We start from the raw sequence: 18,536 nt of genomic DNA on the forward strand, positions 1-18,536 counted from the left end.
TTTTTTAAGCCGGACATTGTAAAACAACTGTCACTTGTGTGCAGCACTGAAATGCAGCTGGAGAGTCGTGTGGCAGTGGGGCCTCAGCAAGGCACGTGCCCTGCAGACTGGGAAACTCTTACCTGCATTCTGTGTCAAGAGGAGCAAGACGTAAAGCCACAGGCTCCAGCCATGGTTCTCACCGCCTGTGTGCAGAGATCAACAGTGCTCACCCAGTGCCGAGGCAAAACCCTCTCCCCAAAGGGTCAGTAATAGTCCTGACACACAATGAGTACACACAAAAATAAATTGTTTAAAGTTTTAACACATTCCTTTTGTGTTTGCTGGACAGAAAACTCCTATCCATTGTTCATGCCCCCTGAGCTAGCAGTGGGCACACACACCGGTAGCTGTGGTCATGTCATGCATTCAACCTGCTGGCAGAAGTAAGTATATACAAAAATTTCCAGCTCACGTTTAAAAATGTTTTTCTATTTTATTTATGCATTTTTTCTTTTTTCTCCCAGTTTACGGTAGCCAATTAGTCCCTGCGGTGGACCCCTATCATGTCAAAGAGGGGTGTGTTTGCTTGACAAACTCTCCCACTGACGTGTGTGCAATCCATGACCCCTTCTTATTTGCCTATGCTTTGGTGGATTTGCTCAGGAGGCTGGTTTCACGCATGGAGAGTCTCGCACTGATCTCCGCATCCCACCCCTTTTTAGTCCAGTCTTTTCCCACCCAGCAGACTAGTGGCCAATTTTGTATCCTGCAGGCACTGCCAACTGTTAGGGGGGGCCCAGCTGCACCACCGCTGTGCCACCTGGGCACCTGAGACATTTTAAATTTGAGTTTTGTAGAACAAATATGTTTCTCATTAACTCATTAAGTCATGGTTTTTTGTTAGATTTTACAGTTAAATGCTATGCTTCCTATAATTTAGGGGCATATAGGGCAGTTGTAGTCTAGCATTAAGGTACTGGACTAGTATGGTTCTGGTTCAAGCCCCACTACTGCCAAGTTGTCATCCTTGAGCAAGGACCTTAACCCTCAATTGCTTAGACAGTATATTGTCACAGTACTGTAAGTCTCTTTGGATAAAAGTATCTGCTAAATGCCGAAAATGTAAATTTGATTTTAATAATGGATTCTGGGCATTGTGATGGAACAGTAATTGACATACTACACAACATGACAAAGCAACATAGCAGCTGTAATTCTGCTTTTATACCACGGGATCCTTAAACTGTTTCCAGTGTTCACTGTGATCTTGAGCTTTCCACATCATGTCTTTGTGCAGGTACTTTGAGGCAGTGCAGAACACCACTCGGAACCGGTTGCACACTGAGCTGATAATAGACCTGGAGAATGGAGAATACATGTGTCCTCTCTGCAAGTCTCTCTGTAACACTGTTATTCCCATGATTCCTGTGGAGCCCTGCAAACTTGACCAGTATGAGAGCTTTTTGCTGTATATAAAATATCTAGTTATAATCAGGCTATTATCAAAATATCTAAGCTTTTTTTTTTACACTTTTTAGCGAGAGTGCTGAGCTGGTTGGACAGTTCCTCACTCTTCCTCGTTGGATACAGATAGTACTGGCTCGCATCAAAGGACTCAGAGCTGCTCAAGAAGCTGGTAAGAGACCTCTCAACTTTATTTCAGTAGGACTAAAAACATGGGGATGTACAAGTAATATGACAAAGGTGAAGCGATAAGAAATGATTACCGTGATCATCAAGTGACAGTGCTTTTATAACAGCCATTTGCTATGTATTTTAATTGCAGTTTTATTCTACAGTAGTTTGTTTTCCCCCTTAATAAATTTTACCACCACTTTATTCTGGTCAGGGTCTCCATGGGTCTGGTTTCTCTGGAATCACTGGGTGCATTGCGCATAACACACACCAGACAGGACTGCAGTCCATTGCATATGTTGACGGCTGATTGTACCACTAGGGGTTTGAACCCTGGTTCCCAGCAGTAATGGGCTACTGTAATTTACCGCTGCACCACCCGAGCGCCCTGATTACAGATACACATATACATTTTAAATTTTTAATTTGGGTGAATGGAGGATTTGTTGATTGTCTGCATTTTTGTATTGGCAGCTTTAAGCTTTGCAAATAATGCACTCTCTTCCTCCCAATCTAGCTGTATCCAAATACCCGATTGCATTACGCTTCCTCTCTACTGATATTGACCACCACTGTGACTGAGGAGAGCCGTGACTAACACACACCCCCTCCGACATGTGTGCAGTAGCCAACTGCATCTTTTCACCTGCACAAGGCGAGTTCATACGTGGATCAGCTTTGTGTACGGAGAGACACACCCTGATCCCATTATCCCCTGTCTCTCGGCCAGCAGAGGTCGTAATTGCATCAGTTATGAGGAATCTCCTCCAGCACTCCCCCTTGAACAACAAGCCAATCATTGTTTGTGTAGGCGCCCAGCCTTCTGGGTGGCAGAGCTGAGAATCGAACCGTCAAGTTCAAGATGCCAGCTCTGCTGTGCTAGCGTGTTTTATCGCTAAGCCACCTGAGTGCCCTACTCTTGTTTTGTAAATGTGATTATATGGTTATTAGCAGGCGTTCACAATGATTTTTATGACTTTAAATGTGATATCACTATTAAATACTGTGAATTCTACAGTGTTTACTTTGTTTCTTGTGACTTAAACATGCCAACAACTGGTGAAAAATGAGTGTGGTCAAATCAGATCATCTGTCAGATTTATCACCACTTCTTTAGTAAGACTTTCGATGTCTTAACTTATGGAATTGACTGTATACAGAAAAGGGTGCTGAGGCAGTAAAAGAAGAAACTGGGTTCATGGATGATGGACAGACTGACTTTAGGTCAATCCTCAGTTTTGGAGTTCAGTCACTGTGAGTCCCACTTTCTTTTTAGAAACACATCCTCTTTCCATTTTTTCTAATGGTGTATAAGGAACCGGAGACTTTTTAAGCTACATTTAAATGATGTTAAAAGTTAATGTAAACACTTACCTATTTTGTGCAGCCCAAAGTACTCAAGGGGTATAACAGAAATGCTGGTAGTGTGTGCCACTACCGTGCACAGGGTCGGTCTGCAGACATCACCCAACGAGCTGTGCCCTCACGTACCAGTCATGACCTGGAATACCTGCGCATACACCATTCAGGCTACAGGTAAGAAGCCTAATATCTCTATGAATTTGCTTTGTTTTGATCTTCCTCAGTGATTACTCTATTATTGTCATTTCACTTGTTTTAACGCTGGGTGCTTTTGCATAGAAAACATGCTGCAGGAAGAGGAAAAAGCTCTGTTTGGATCACTGCAGAACAGACAGGTAAGAAAACAGAATAATTACTCACAGTACAGATGCATGCACATAAATCTGGGTCAGTATAACCCCATGCATTTTTACCACAGAGAATTTACTAGGTAAAAATTAAGTGAGAAGAATGCACCCTAAGGTCAGAACTGTGACCTAGTACGATTCTTGCGAAATTACTGTACCACGTTACAGATAGACATGCTGCGCTCTGTGAACCATCTCCACCTCATCCAGGTGCTTTCAACTATTCAGCAGAGGCCTCAATTGCAGCAGCAATGAGGAACCCCATCAACCACCCTACCTTAGGCACAGCCAATTGTGCCTGTTGGATGTTGGGCAGGTTAATAGCACTGCTGTGATCTGAACTTAAGAGCTTAAGATCGCAGCAATGGTGGGCTTGTGCATTAGACCTCTAAGCCACCTGAGCAGCCAGAGATAATACATTACTAGCTAAGCTGTCACCTTAAAGGCACAGAGATGTCAGTCCTTTTGCAGTCCTTTTGTTTTTTGTAAAAGGTTTTTTTTGTCTACTCCTCTTTTGATTGGCTAATCCTCTACCTGATTTTCATCCAGCACTAAGAACGCAATAACAAGTACATCTCCCTTTGGCTAGGCTGTCCAGGACATCAGCCAATTACATTTGTGCAGACCGGGCGAGATTCAAACCCTGGACAACTGTAATGTAAAACAATTTTTTATAAGGTGCAGCTGGGTAAACTGGTGTGTCAAACCTGCATGTCTACAAGGTGCAAAGCCAGGATATTACTGTTAGAGGAGTATCATGTTAGTTTTCTGTGTTTTGAGTATAAAAGTGGTATAATGGCATTATTTGTTAAATATCTTTCAGCTGGCTGGTCTGAAAGCCCTGGTGCAGTTCTCAGCCATTTACCGACTGAAGAGCTCACAAAGTGTTGTACAGAAGCATTTTGCAGACATGCTAGCAGGTATGACTGCTTGTTTATTATGTGAGATCATTTTTGAACTGATTTTGCAATGTTAAATTACTCTTCTCTCTCTTTTTCCTTAGTGTTGCTACCTGTCTTTAATACAGAAAGCACTCCTTCAATCTTGGAAGTAGATTTCTTTCATCTCCTGGTAAGCTGTGTAAAATGAAACAATATTTAGTGATATTTATGTTAGAATTTTAATTGCCTTTGGATTGTTGGTTGACCCATGGCGAATTATTTCACAGGTGGGACTTGTTTTATCTATACCTGCTCTGTACCAAGAGGGAAATGTTGACCTGCAGCCTTCAGCCATCAGTGCAGCTTACAATCACCTCCACATAGTGCATTTAGTCACCATGGCCCACGTAGTCCAGCTCCTTCTGTCTTTACAGGGTAAGAACACACAGTTCAGTGATTCTTACACAGCTTGTCATTGTTAATAGTAATTATACTAGTGGAAATTGTTACTTTGATTTCATTGCAGTTTCTTGCAAATGCTGTACAAACATCTCATACAACTACCACATTTAAGGCAAAGTAGTACTGAGCTACTTAAACCAAAAAATACAGGAGCTACACTATATGGCCAAAAGTATGTGAACAAAACCTATAAAATGGAGCAATAATATAGAGTTCCACAAGTGATAGACAGATAGACAGACAGACAGACAGACAGATAGATAGATAGACAGATAGACAGATAGACAGATACTTTATTTATCCCGATGGATATTATTGAATTTTGAAAATATTGAATTTTGTAATAGGGAAATATTGAATAGTGTTTGCCACACACACACTACACACTCAAATTTAATGTGTGCCCATTTAGTGAAAGAAACATCTTAATGTACTAGGTACTAGGTGTTGGATGAAAAGGCCTGGCTCACAATTAGTATTCCAATTTATCTCAAAGATCTCATTGGGGTTGAGGTCAGGGCTCTGTTTAGGCCACTGAAAAATGTCCATACAAAACTCTTGAAACAATGTTTTCCTGTGCACTGGCCACATTCATCTGAAACTGGAAAGGGTCTTCCTGAAACTATTGACAAGACATTTGAAGCATATACTTTTTATTAATTGATTTTGTTCCCCTGTTGGCACCTGAAGGTAATAATAAAGAGAGGTATCCATACTTTGTCATATTGAGTAGCTTTAAAGGTCATGCTCATCTTTGATCTGAATCGGTTGATCTCTCTGTTTGTTTAATTAATATTTAGCTCAGAAGACTTCCAAAAAAGTAATTGTACTGTGATATACAGTATGTAGCTACTTTTGAAAATATTGTATTGGTGTCATTATATAAAAGTTTGGTTACATTGGTCAGCTTTTAATTAATTTACATTTGTCCAGACTCTGGTGCAGAAACACGAGGAAGTGATGACCCAGAAGAACGCAGAGCAGCAGAAGCGCTTTACTCTACTGTATTACTGCACACTGAGGGGTGAGGATATGTTTCCTGGTCATCTTGTAGCGTTTAAATGTGTAACAAGCGGTTTGGAATTTGTCACTTGTAGTCACCTAGTAGTCCTTTTTTGAATAATTTTCACTAATTTCCAATTATGATGTGATAGTGGTTGTTTAGTTTCTAAAACTGTCTTGTCCTTTCTCTTCTCTTAGGCTAAAATCAGGCATAAGTGCTTCAGTGATTGCAGAAAGAGTAAAGAAAGGTGTTCTACCCTTTCTTCGCTGTGCTGCACTGTTCTTTAATTGCCTTACAGGAGTGCCCCCTCCAGAGGAGCTGTCAAGTACTGAAGGTGAGTAAGTGTTCCAACAAAAATAAACAATAAAAAATCGTTGAAGATCTTGTCTAACCATCTGTTTCTTTAATTATATGCAGTGTCTTTGGAGAATCAATTACCCTTGCTGTGTAGTTACCTTGCTTTGCCAGGCAACCTGTTTCAACTCTTTCAGGACAACAAGAGCACTGTTGCGCCTCTAATACAGAGGTATAACCCTGCACTAAAATATATTTTAAAAAGGTATGTTCTAAACAGACTAGACAGCATTATTTTATCTCTGTGTCTATATCAGGTGGTGCGGGAATGCAGCTGTATCAAAAGCTCTAAAGGGAGAAATCCACATTGTCAGGTTAGTTTACTCTCATGTTTTCTCTTTGTCATGGTTTTACTCTGTACTAAGGATTTTTAGTGATTAACTAGTTAACCAATAACTAACAAAGAAGTTATTTACATTTACATTTTCAGCATTTAGCAGACGCTTTTATCCAAAGCAACTTACACAATGAGCAGAACACGATGAGCAATTGAGGGTTAAGGGCCTTGCTCAGGGACCCAACAGTGGCAACTTGGTTGTGGCGGGGCTTGAACCGGCAACCTTCTGTTTACTAGTCCAGTACCTTAACCACTGAGCTATCACTGGAAGTTATTGTTTATTTAATGCTATTGGTTCAAAATGTCATTTCAATGATGCTTGATTTCAATTGAGAGCGCAGCTACAGTGTCCTGAGGTAAATCACACTCTCTCGCACTCTGTGTACAGCTGGATTTGGAGTTGTAAACTGAACTTTGTATTAATTTAAATATTGAACGACAAAACTATTATTCATTAAAACTTACAAATGTAAGCTGTTTTGCCTTACTGTGGAGTTTGACTCTGCACATGTGCTTTTGTGTGTAATATTGTGGATATTTTGCATAAAGCTCCAGTACAAAGGTAGAACTTTTCAGTAAATCAAGTGTAAACACTTGTTGAAATGAAGCTCAGTGATGTGTTTTATATTTTGATGGGATGCTGTGAGCTTTTTGTTCATCGATTATCCATTGACTAATGACAGTCGGTTTTTAGTGAACAAAATTTGCAGCTCTGCACAAAAAATGTTTATCTTTCCCAATTTAAAACTACTGCAGGTATCCACGGATAAGAAACAAGTTAATAAATCTTCCTGAGGACTACAGTGTGCTCCTTAACCAGGCCTGTCACTTTAAGTAAGTGCAATTACTGCTTTTAATCGTTCCATAGCTTTAGTAAAACCCTAAATAAAACTAACCCTACACTAATCAAGTAGCCTTCATAGATAACTAAAGTTCCATCAGCCTCGGTATTAATACTACTAATAGTTATAATTAGTGGGAGTTACATTGATGAAGTACAATTAACATCTCTCTTCTCCTCCAAAGGTGCCCAAACTCGTCAGATGATGAGCGGAAGCACCCTACTCTGTGTTTGTTCTGTGGAGTCATGCTGTGCTCTCAGAGCCCTTGCTGTCAGGTGCAGCTTGATGGTGAGGATGTGGGAGCCTGCACTGCTCATGCCTTCTCCTGTGGTGCCGGAGTGGGCATGTTCCTCAGGTGAGGACATGTGGTAAAACTATCATTGTGGTAATCTGTAATGAGTTGATGTTGCTTCAATAATTTATTTGAATATAAATAAATGTGTTTAGATACAAGTGTGATTCATTTTGTTTTGGACTTGTAATTTAAATCTACCAGATGTGTTTTAGCTTTAAAATATACACTAATTTGTAATTCAGAAATGTATCATATTTGACTTGTTTATGTCTAAATTGACAGGGTGAGAGAGTGTGAGATTGTTCTGATGGCCAGCAGGACACGTGGAAGCACGTATCCAGCACCGTACTTGGATGAGTATGGGGAAACAGACCCTCAACTAAGGTAGGTTGCATTACTACAGTGAAAAGTGATTTTCTTGGCTTTTTTGGTCATTTTTCATGAGAGAAACATTATTCTGTCATTTTCTAATTCATTTTTACTTACTGCTGTAGTCTGGTCATATTTTTGCAGCGGTGTTTTTAGTGAGTGGTTATCCGAAGTACTCCCGAGCCCATGTGACTATATTTATCACAGTACAATGATAGTTCCCAGTGCAATGATATCTGAGGGCTCGAAGGTCATGCACACTCAGTAGTGGTTCCTGGTCTTGCCCTACACGGACTGAGATTTCTTCAGATTGCTGAAATCTTTTTACAACATTATGTATAGTAGATGGTAGCCTACTGGGACCCTCCCCTGTTACCTATCCACTTACTAGTGGGGACTGAGTCTGAAGCACTGCTGGTGGCTACTAAGCACTAGAACTGCAAAAATTAAGCATAAAACACAGAGAAAAAGGTGAGAACAAAGTGAGCCTCCCAACAAAATAAAGCCTAAAACACAGAGAAAAACACGAAAACAAATAAAGTCTGTCACTCAGAGAGACCTGCGCTGGCTAGCGGACAATTACTGAACTACTGGTCTTGGTACGCTTCTCGTGGGAATTGGAAACAATCAGACCGAACATTTGGTTTTCCAGATTTTGTCCATTAAATCCGAAATCCGTTTACAATACAATTAAGTTGGTAAGGGAAACAGTAAATGTTATTTCTTTGTACTTTTATCAGTTAAAAAAAGGTTTTATTTTATTTTACAAATTGTCCCAACTTTTTTCGAAAATAGAATTTATATTAACTGTACTTTTTCGTGTTCAAAAATGTTAAATAAATATCAAAACCACTGTCAGTAAAGACCTCAGTGTTTAAATTATAACTGTACTGAATTATTAAGACAACACCATGACAAAAAGAAAAAGTCCTTTTTTTATAAGGCATTGCTGATCCATATTCTGTTTTTCTTTTTAGTCGTGGCAACCCGCTACACCTCTGTCCTGAGCGCTACAGGAAGCTTCATCAGCTGTGGCAGCAGCACTGTATTCTCGAGGAAATTGCCCGCAGTCTGGAGGTGCTCAATGTCATGTTTGCTTTCGAGTGGCAGATGCTCTGAGCTCAGGAATACAGCTGCTGGACTGCAGGGAGTATTGCACCTTCCACTAGCTTTCATATATCTTTCCTGTGCTTTTGCCCTGTGTAGTATCTTTTCCTTATAGCATTTATTAACACAGTAAGTAGACAGTTGAGGGCAGCAGGGCAATAACGGTGAGACGTGGCGGGTTCTTCTAGTCCGATTTTCACTTGTTTTTGACTTGCCTCTTAAAGCGTATTACTGTGAATTGACAAAGACTTGCAGCTTTAAATTCCTTACACAACTCAAACTGTTTCTGTCATTACATTATAATGTTTTCTTCTTAAAGTGTAAAGAGTAAAAAAGAGAGCTTTATATTGTGTTGCTTGTATATGCACTTTTTGCAAAAGATGCTTCACGTTCTTTTGCATTTGTGTAAAATGCTTGCTCAGTTTTTGCTCCTCCTTGAATACAGACTTGTCAACTTTCCTCATCAGTGTGTTAAAAACTGTAAGAATATATTATATATAATCATTACACTAAGATTTCATAAATGTTTCCAGATGTGGCAAAGAATTGTGCCAGTTTAATTGTTTACTACGTTTAGATTTTCACATATGGCAACATATAAACAATTATGACGATGTATATAAATCATTAACAGATTATTTTACTATATAAATACGAGACAGTGATGGAAACCATATCTACAGAAACAAGTCAATAAATAAAATTTCAGCCACCTTCTATATCAATATATATGCAGACATTTATTTATAAGCTGTTGATTATGATAAATGGTTCTGTATATGCTTTACCATACATTCTTATTGGAAATTTTTTAAGGATTAAACTAAAGTCACACATGGTTTCATTTTGCACTTGCTTGTTTGCATCGCCTGGAAGTCTTCTTGGCCTGCTAAATAAACTGTATAATGTGTAACAAAAAATAAAATTCAGACAAAGAATTGTCTACTGATTTGACCATTTATAACCAGAGCTAGATTGTTTTGACTGCTTTAAAAAAAAAAAAAAATAAAAAAAAAATAAAAAAAAACAGAGAAACAGCATAAGAGTGAGACTGTATACACACAGGACTTATTCTGACCAAAAGCAGATCAGAGGCTTATGATTACAAGAAGAGTGACTTTTTTTTTTTTAAATGCATTTTTCTCCCAATTTCGTGTAGTCAATTTGTCTTCCGCTGCTGGGGATCCCCGATTTTTGCAGTTGAGGAGGGTATATTGCTGCCCACGCCTCCTCCGACCTGCATGCAGCCCTTAATGGAACCCTTTTCCACCCATGCACTCTGCACAGGTGCCTTTATTCGCCAATCAGGGTCCCTACACAGCGTTTGAAGAACCCGTCCACATATTCCGGTCATCTCTGCTTGCAGGCACTGTCAATTATGCCCGCTAGATGGCGCCCAGCCGACTGGAGGCAACACCGAGTTTCGAACCAAGGAGTTCAGCTGGTGTGCTAGCGGAATATCCCGCTGGGCCACCTGGGTGCCAAGAGTGACTTTGTATGAATGTGGTTTGAATATAAAACATTTTCTACTGAGCAGAAACATTTCTACAGTGAATCTTTTCTACCACTTTATGAACTATGCTTTGCAGTGTAGTCCAGTCTGAAATGGTTATAGTGTGACTAGGCCTGGCTCAATTATTACAGAATTATGGCATATTACACTGAATAGACAAAATATTAAGACCATCCCCAGTAAGTGTGCATGACAATGTATCCTTCGTAATAGTTGTGCATGTAGCTATCAAAGACATATTAAATCTTGGGGGAGCGATGGTCGTTACTCATAACACACATGTTAAATGCATCAGATAAGGGCATAAAAACCTGAGTGGCCAAACGACTGCATTGAAGAATCTTCAAAAAAGGAAGGGAGGCAGCCACGGTGAGTACTAACTGAAAGTGGTCTGAGGAGGGACAAGCCATAACCTGCAACAGGCTGATGGGTGGACAGTGCTTATTGATGTAAAGGACTTGAATGCTATTAAATTTGTCATGGACTAACAGAAGGGCTACTGGCAATGAGGTGAATGTGTCACAACACACAGTGCATTGAACTGTGCTGTTAATGTAGTCACAGGCCAGTCAAAGTGCCCATGCCAACTTCTGTGTAAAATTGCATTCAGGTTTTGGAATTAATTACTAGACAACAAAAGAATGTAGACTAGTCTGACAAATCCTGTTTACTACAAGATTACCTGGACGCCTGCACATGTGCATCATTTACCTGTAGAAGAGATGGCAGATGGCACAGGGTGCACTGCAGCATGCTTCACCTTTCAACATGCATTAGTTAAAGGACATGCTGGCACCAGGTACCACAAAACGTCTTCAGATGTCCTGTTGAGTCCATGTCTCAGTGGGTCAGAGCTGTTTTTACAGGTTGGTGGTTTTAATGCTTTGGATGATTGGAGTAAATGTTTTTTTATTATGTTCTATTCAGTAAAGAAATTTCAACTGCACAGAAAATTAAAGTTTGTTTCCTGTAAAGGAATTTTTTTTTTTTACTTATATTTTACTTAATAACATAGGTGTATATTATTATATAATAGAGAGAAGAGGTAAATTGTACCTGTTTGTTTTACTTTTAATAAGCAAAATCTCATGACTGGCTAACTGTGAATTTATTAATATTCATCTGATAATTGTGTGTATAATACAAGGTTATAGCTGCATCACTAATATTTATTATATTAAAAAGCAAGGAAAAAAACTAGTTTATCCAGTGGTTCAACAACTTGAAGTGTTTAAAACTAAAAAACATTTAAAGATCAATTCATACCCACAATTTCCCACAATTTTCTTTGCTTTATCTGGCTTTATTTGTTTTTCACAGCCACCTTTTTCTTTACAAATTTAAGAATAATTCACTTCTGAATGTAAAATCTATAATGTTACCAAATGTTACTGTTAAATGTGTAAAGCAGTATATTATACACACTACTAGTTTACACCTCACTCTCTTTATTACCTAATTATTGACAAAATCTACCAAGTTCCAAATGACATGGGTGTTTTTAATTTAGTAATGACATAATATTATTAAGAACATTATTGGCATTTCAGTTAAAAAATAAAAATATAAGAGCTTTATTACTTGTCATTGTTTTAGCAGTTGGATAACAGAAGAATGACAGTTGTAACAAACAACCATTTTCTCTTTAAGAAGTGTCTAAAGAGCAGAACAAAGCTAATAATATCTAGCCATGCTCTGTTTCATTTAAAAATGCTAACCAGCCCCAGTTACCCCTGGCTTTGGATTAAGATGGCAGAAATGACTGAAGAGTCTTCTGTTTTGCATTGTGGTGTCCGCTTGTTCCCTTAATGGGTGTTGTCACTGCTAATTAATAGATCTTTTCATTTACATTTACATTTTCAGCATTTAGCAGACGCTTTTATCCAAAGCGACTTGCACAATGAGCAATTGAGGGTTAAGGGCCTTGCTCAAGGACCCAACAGTGGCAACTTGGTGGTGGCGGGGCTTGAACCGGCAACCTTCTGTTTACTAGTCCAGTACCTTAACCACTGAGCTATCACTGGCCCCAATATGATCAATAAGATTAAACATTACTCTTCTGATAGTAGTGGTCCCTTTTAGGATGGCAGTGTCTTATAAAAATGGCATAAAGGGTCAGTAACTGATTTGATGAGTACATTGATGTAAATCGTATCCTATGACATCAGATCTATGAGTCATTAAAAACAATAATTCAGGGATTTATTTTTTTTGTTTATTTATTTATTTTTCATTCCTCCAGATTTGGTGGCTTGTTTTGACCCAGTGCTATACAAAGACATGCTATGTTGTTTTTGTCCTGTGTCATCTTCATTATATGTTCAACAACATGAACCTGCTGTAACCTGCCCTCATTTTAGCAAACTTCAATACAGTTAAATGCATTTAGCTTTTAATAGATCATGTGCTGTACTATAAAATAGTATGCTCTTGATATATCCATAAGCCTTTCTGTTGAAATGCTATGTGTTTAACTTGTGTTGGCAGGTTTTGGACCATCAGTTTCTCTGGTCTCACTGATGAGACGTGTTCAGCCTGACACTGTCTGTCTGGTTGTTATACTGTACATACAGTGTTCTTTTGGATAAGGCTAGTTGGCCACAGGCATTTTGATTGGAGGCATATTATCGGGACCGTAATGTGCTGTAGCTGGTTTGTTGATGTTGGGATCCACATTCTCAACTTCAATCTGATTGCACTTCTTAAGGCTTTTGATGATGAAATTAGAGCGTGCAGTCTCCACAAAGCTGTTCTCCAGTAGCCATCCATCAGATTCGGACTCGGGGTCTCCTTGCTTTAGTACGTTCTCCAGGGCAGTTTGCAAGTAGCGGACACCGGTAAGCACAGAGAGCTAGATGTACAGAGAAGGAACAAGTGGTAAGGCGTTAGGCAGACATGTGAGTTTTTGATTATGAAAAAAAGGAGTGTTTTATTATTAAACTGGCAGGAGTTCTGTTTTTACTTCATATGACGGATATAAAGTAGAGATTGTGATATAGGTGATGTGATAAATACCTTGCAATGGTAGATTGTTTGTTTATTAGGATCTCATGTTTTACACTCTTTGGTTACTTTCATGACAGAAATGGTAGTTACTCATTACACAAGATTCATCAGTTCACAAGTTTAATGTCAAACACAGTCATGGACAATTTTGTATCTCCAATTCACCTCACTTGCATGTCTTTGGACTGTGAGAGGAAACTGGAGCACCTGGAGGAAACCCACGCAGACACAGAAAGGACCCGGACTGCCCCATCTGGGGATTGAATCCAGGTCATTCTTGCTGTGGGGCGAGAGTGCTACCCACTTAGTCACCGTGCCGCCTTGCAATGCTAGAAACATTTTTACTTGTTAAAAAAAAAAAAAAAAAAAAAAAAAAAAAAAAAAAAAAAAAAAAAAAAAAAAAAAAAGCTCTTTAATATCTGGTTGAAAATTTGCCACTGGCCTAATGCCATTTATACTACTTGTAATGATAATAGTAACAATAATCTTTATTTAGCAACTTTATTTTGAGGCCAAAATGCTTTACTAACACAAAGTTTATATGTGATAAACAGTACAGTAGTAATATCATCTATAATCGTTATTGCATATCAGCTATGTACTGGGAAATGACCTACACTACTTGGACAAAAGTATCAAGTATCAGAACTGGAGATAAGACACACTGTACCCATAAGTTCATAATGTAGGTGAATTCTGTCATGCAACACCAAGCAACCTTTTAGTAATCGGTCATATCTGAGAGAGCTTATAGTCTGGATTTAGCACCATCTGATTTCCACCTTTTTGGACCGCTCAAAGAAGCTTTAAAGGGAAGAAGATTTTCATGTGATGATGATGTGAAAGCAGCGGTGCATCAGGGGCTGCACGCTCATCCAAAAACATTAAAAAGTTGGTACGACGCTGGGTAAAATGCATCGGGAGGTGACTATGTAGAAAAGTGATGTCATTTGTTTTCAAAATTCTTAATAAATAGAGTTTTAAAAAAAGGGCGGAGACTTTTTAAAGAACCCTCATATATGGACATGCAATACACACAAAAAGTATAACATTTTATTACGTTAATTGTTAAACTTAATATTTTACATTTTAATGAAACACTTGTAGCTGGTTACTAGTCTCAAAATGATCAAGTTAACCAAGACAAAGCAGCAAGTACCAACCTCAAAGAACCAGATGAGAAGCACTGTAAGGCCGATTGAGTGCAATATGTTGGTGTAATACTCCAGCAGGGCCTGGTGACAGCCTTTACTCCATAAGTTGAGTTCATCAGTTTGGTAGTCATAGTTAAAATGGGCCAGATTGTTTGTGATTTGATGCTGAATGCAGGGTCGTGGTGAGTTAATGTTACAGCAGCTGAAGGGTACTCCGTCAACCAGGTACTTTCCGTCCACATTACTTTGCAAACGACTGCAATAAAAATAAGAGCTTTCAAAAGGTGGAGGCCACTCGCTATTAGGTTAAAGCTTAAAGCATAGCATGGCTTATGTGAAGAGTACAAACTTTTTCTCTTTTTTTTTTTCTGTTTTTGTAGTCTTAAATTTTAATCTTTCAACTACTTCACAAAGACATGTAGACTTATTAACTTATTATGCATGCTACAGAAAAAATACACTAGAGCACAATGCTGCTTGATTCTGCCATTCTTCTAGTCAATGCTCATGAAGTTCATCTTGTAGTTCCTAAATTCTTAGGAAGGAAAATGAGAGAAGTTATAAGATAGAGAAAGAAAAGAAAAAATATACTAAAACACTATAGGTTAAAAAAAAATCTATGTTCTTCCAGTGTGAGTAATATTGTGTTATTGTTCCATGATTAAGTTGTTCCTTTATATGTTGATTGTTAACGTCATTAGAACTTTTTACACACTTAAAGCCCTGTATAGTCTTAAAATGATTTCAGCACATAACTGAATGTCCAACAAGTCTGAAATCCAAAACTTAAAGCTTTATATTGGGACTACTGTTTACAGGGACTACTCTATTTACTTTAAAAGAACATTTACAGCAATTAAGCCAAAAGGGCCCAACAAGCAGCAAACTATGCCATGATCACAAAAATTCTCGAAGAAAAAAAAGTCCACTTCTAAATTATTCAAAATCAATCATCAAATTTAAGGTTTTGATTTGGACTAGTCAAAGTTTGGACTTGAACCCCATTGAGATGCTGTGACAGGACCTTCGAAGAGGTGGGCAAATACATTTACACAGTACTTATCCTACTAGTGGTCAGAAAGTAAGACAATACAAAGGTTCTACTCACTCTACCACTTCCTTCTTGGACATATCCAGATAGCGGTTGCTGATCCACTGGATTTGAAACCAATCCTTGTGGCCTGTATTACCGCAGCATTGGAACTGGATCTGCAGCAAATCCACAGTGCGTTTCAAGAAGCAACGGCCTGGTGTGTCTGTGTCTTTATAGTAGCGAATAGCATTATGTAGACCAAGAGCTAAAGATTCATTTAGTTCCACATGCATGGTGTAGCACATAAGTGCTCCGATCAGCAAACATAGGGTAAAGAAGAAGGTACAGATTATATAAGGGAGCATTAGTAGCTTCCAGCGTAAGTACTTGTTAGTATCCGCACAGTCATAGCAAATCTTTCCTCCCACGAAGTTGATCACACAGGCTATCAGTCCCACTGCGATTAGCATATTTGGCACAGAATGAATGTCCCGCTTAGCCATTAGTTCTCTTTGCTTGTTTATCTCCACCTTGAGGAAAAGGCCCAGGCTAAAGATAATAATACCAGTCACTACTGAGATCCAGTTTAGCAGCCACAACACCTGGGCGAGCTTGTCCCTCTGGGTTTTAGTGAACCTTAATTTTAGAACAGCCATTTTGGCTGTCTTTTTCAAGATTCAGGTAAATAGGCAGTGTTTGGTAGTGTTTATGTTGTAAAAGAAATTTAACATTGAATTTGATTTTCTGACTTACAACCAGAGATAAAGCTTAAGACTGGAAATAAACATTCCCGTCAAATTGGTTTGGTGAAGTCCAGATGCAAAGCAGTTTGAAATTATATTCTGTCTTAATAAAGGATATATTTTGGCCACTTTGGGAGTCTGTTCAAGATGTCTTCAAGTTGATGAAGCACTAGTTTCTTAATATTTTCTCAAGTGATGAACTGAAAGGTGTTAACATGCCTATAGAGGGGGAAGAACATTCAGAGCATGAGAGAGAGAGAAAGAGAGTGTATATAATGTGATCTTTTCAGCAAGTTTTTCTTTTTGTCTTTGCAGATGTTGCATTTTGCACTGGGGCACAGTCATGCTGGAACAGCAAAGGGCCTTCACTAAACTTTTGCTGCAAAGTTGAAATCATATATTGTCCTTCATACAATTAATTTCTCACACCTTAGGCTGAAACACATGCATTTAAAAATTGTAAGGAGTGTCCCAATACTTTCGTCCATAATTCTCCTGAATCTTTATTTAACTGACAAAAGTAGAAAGAAAATCTTTCCAATCTTTCCCATGTTGTCACATTTAGAATTCGATGCCTACAACACTCCGATGTTGGCTTTTGCACCTTTCACTGATAACAGTCTGGAGGGTTCTTTTCATCTTTGGCACAGAAAACTCAATGTTTGTTTCCTGACAGCAAGATGAACCATGGACTCAGCTGACCACAGCACATGTTTCCATCATCTTTTAGACTATCTGAGATGAGCTTGGACACAGGACACAGAAGCGTTTCTGCATAGAATTAATGTATGGCTTTCACTTTGTGAGTTTCAAGTTGCATTTCTTGATTGCAGTGGTGGACTGTGTCAGTTGACTGAAGGTTTTTTTTACTTAGTTTAAAGGTTAAAGTACTCTCAAGCGCATGCAGCTATATTTATCAAAGTAGCATGACAAAAGTCATGCTCATTGAACAGGTTTTGGCTTTGCCAAGACTGAGATCTCTCCAGATTTTTTGAATCTTTTCACAATATTATGAGCAGATGGTGAAAGACATTTATTTGCAATCTTGCATTGCTGTCCTGAAATTTGGCTTGAACGAGTGAGCCACGACCCATCATTGCTTGTAAAGACTGATCCTTTGGTGGATCCAGCTTTTAGACACAATCATGATCTCCTCACCTGTTACCAATTCACCTGCTTATTGTGAAATGCTGTAACATGAATATTTTATGAACTTTTCACTCTTATTTTGCCCCTGTCCCAGCTTGTTTGGACTGTGTTGCAGGCATCTAATTCTAAATGTACAGTGTATCACAAAAGTGAGTACACCCCTCACATTTCTGCAGATATTTAAGTATATCTTTTCATGGGACAACACTGACAAAATGACACTTTGACACAATGAAAAGTAGTCTGTGTGCAGCTTATATAACAGTGTACATTTATTCTTCCCTCAAAATAACTCAATATACAGCCATTAATGTCTAAACCACCGGCAACAAAAGTGAGTACACCCCTTAGTGAAAGTTCCTGAAGTGTCAATATTTTGTGTGGCCACCATTATTTCCCAGAACTGCCTTAACTCTCCTGGGCATGGAGTTTACCAGAGCTTCACAGGTTGCCACTGGAATGCTTTCCACTCCTCCATGACGACATCACGGAGCTGGCGGATATTCGAGACTTTGCACTCCTCCACCTTCCGCTTGAGGATGCCCCAAAGATGTTCTATTGGGTTTAGGTCTGGAGACATGCTTGGCCAGTCCATCACCTTTACCCTCAGCCTCTTCAATAAAGCAGTGGTCGTCTTAGAGGTGTGTTTGGGGTCATTATCATGCTGGAACACTGCCCTGCGACCCAGTTTCCGGAGGGAGGGGATCATGCTCTGCTTCAGTATTTCACAGTACATATTGGAGTTCATGTGTCCCTCAATGAAATGTAACTCCCCAACACCTGCTGCACCCATGCAGCCCCAGACCATGGCATTCCCACCACCATGCTTGACTGTAGGCATGACACACTTATCTTTGTACTCCTCACCTGATTGCCGCCACACATGCTTGAGACCATCTGAACCAAACAAATTAATCTTGGTCTCATCAGACCATAGGACATGGTTCCAGTAATCCATGTCC

General features: G+C 39.0%; 2 protein-coding genes across 2 annotated transcripts in view; one reads left to right on the plus strand and one right to left on the minus strand.

The window, feature by feature from the left end:
- The window catches only part of ubr1 (ubiquitin protein ligase E3 component n-recognin 1), a 30,320-nt gene extending 20,406 nt beyond the window's left edge, over positions 1–9,914 (plus strand). The window contains exons 30-47 of the mRNA XM_063006937.1: positions 45–244; positions 332–425; positions 1,280–1,432; positions 1,521–1,618; positions 2,778–2,871; positions 3,005–3,153; positions 3,259–3,314; positions 4,150–4,246; positions 4,330–4,397; positions 4,495–4,642; positions 5,603–5,693; positions 5,870–6,006; positions 6,090–6,198; positions 6,284–6,340; positions 7,120–7,197; positions 7,390–7,560; positions 7,783–7,884; positions 8,847–9,914. Of these exons, the coding sequence (XP_062863007.1) occupies positions 45–244; positions 332–425; positions 1,280–1,432; positions 1,521–1,618; positions 2,778–2,871; positions 3,005–3,153; positions 3,259–3,314; positions 4,150–4,246; positions 4,330–4,397; positions 4,495–4,642; positions 5,603–5,693; positions 5,870–6,006; positions 6,090–6,198; positions 6,284–6,340; positions 7,120–7,197; positions 7,390–7,560; positions 7,783–7,884; positions 8,847–8,988 (2,044 nt within the window). The 3' untranslated portion in view covers positions 8,989–9,914. The remainder of the gene's footprint in view (positions 1–44; positions 245–331; positions 426–1,279; positions 1,433–1,520; positions 1,619–2,777; positions 2,872–3,004; positions 3,154–3,258; positions 3,315–4,149; positions 4,247–4,329; positions 4,398–4,494; positions 4,643–5,602; positions 5,694–5,869; positions 6,007–6,089; positions 6,199–6,283; positions 6,341–7,119; positions 7,198–7,389; positions 7,561–7,782; positions 7,885–8,846) is intronic.
- A 2,778-nt stretch (positions 9,915–12,692) lies between these two features.
- Positions 12,693–16,338, minus strand: prph2la (peripherin 2-like a). The gene is made up of 3 exons (XM_063007685.1): positions 15,758–16,338; positions 14,659–14,905; positions 12,693–13,340 (listed from the first exon to the last, which is right to left on the minus strand). The coding sequence occupies exons 1-3, from the start codon at positions 16,336–16,338 to the stop codon at positions 13,080–13,082; spliced, it is 1,089 nt and encodes a 362-aa protein (XP_062863755.1). The 3' UTR covers positions 12,693–13,079.
- Between the last annotated feature and the right edge of the window lie 2,198 nt (positions 16,339–18,536).

The sequence above is a fragment of the Trichomycterus rosablanca genome, chromosome 13 (assembly GCF_030014385.1).
Source record: "Trichomycterus rosablanca isolate fTriRos1 chromosome 13, fTriRos1.hap1, whole genome shotgun sequence".
NCBI lineage: Eukaryota > Metazoa > Chordata > Actinopteri > Siluriformes > Trichomycteridae > Trichomycterus > Trichomycterus rosablanca.

Excerpts from the sequence above, each read along its gene's own strand:
- prph2la (XM_063007685.1), bottom strand. The coding sequence starts at position 16,338 with ATGGCTGTTCTAAAATTAAGGTTCACTAAAACCCAGAGGGACAAGCTC. Across the intron at positions 14,906-15,757 it reads TCCAAGAAGGAAGTGGTAGA|TCGTTTGCAAAGTAATGTGG; the intron begins GTGAGTAGAACC and ends TTTTTATTGCAG. Across the intron at positions 13,341-14,658 it reads TTCTCATCTGGTTCTTTGAG|CTCTCTGTGCTTACCGGTGT; the intron begins GTTGGTACTTGC and ends CTGTACATCTAG.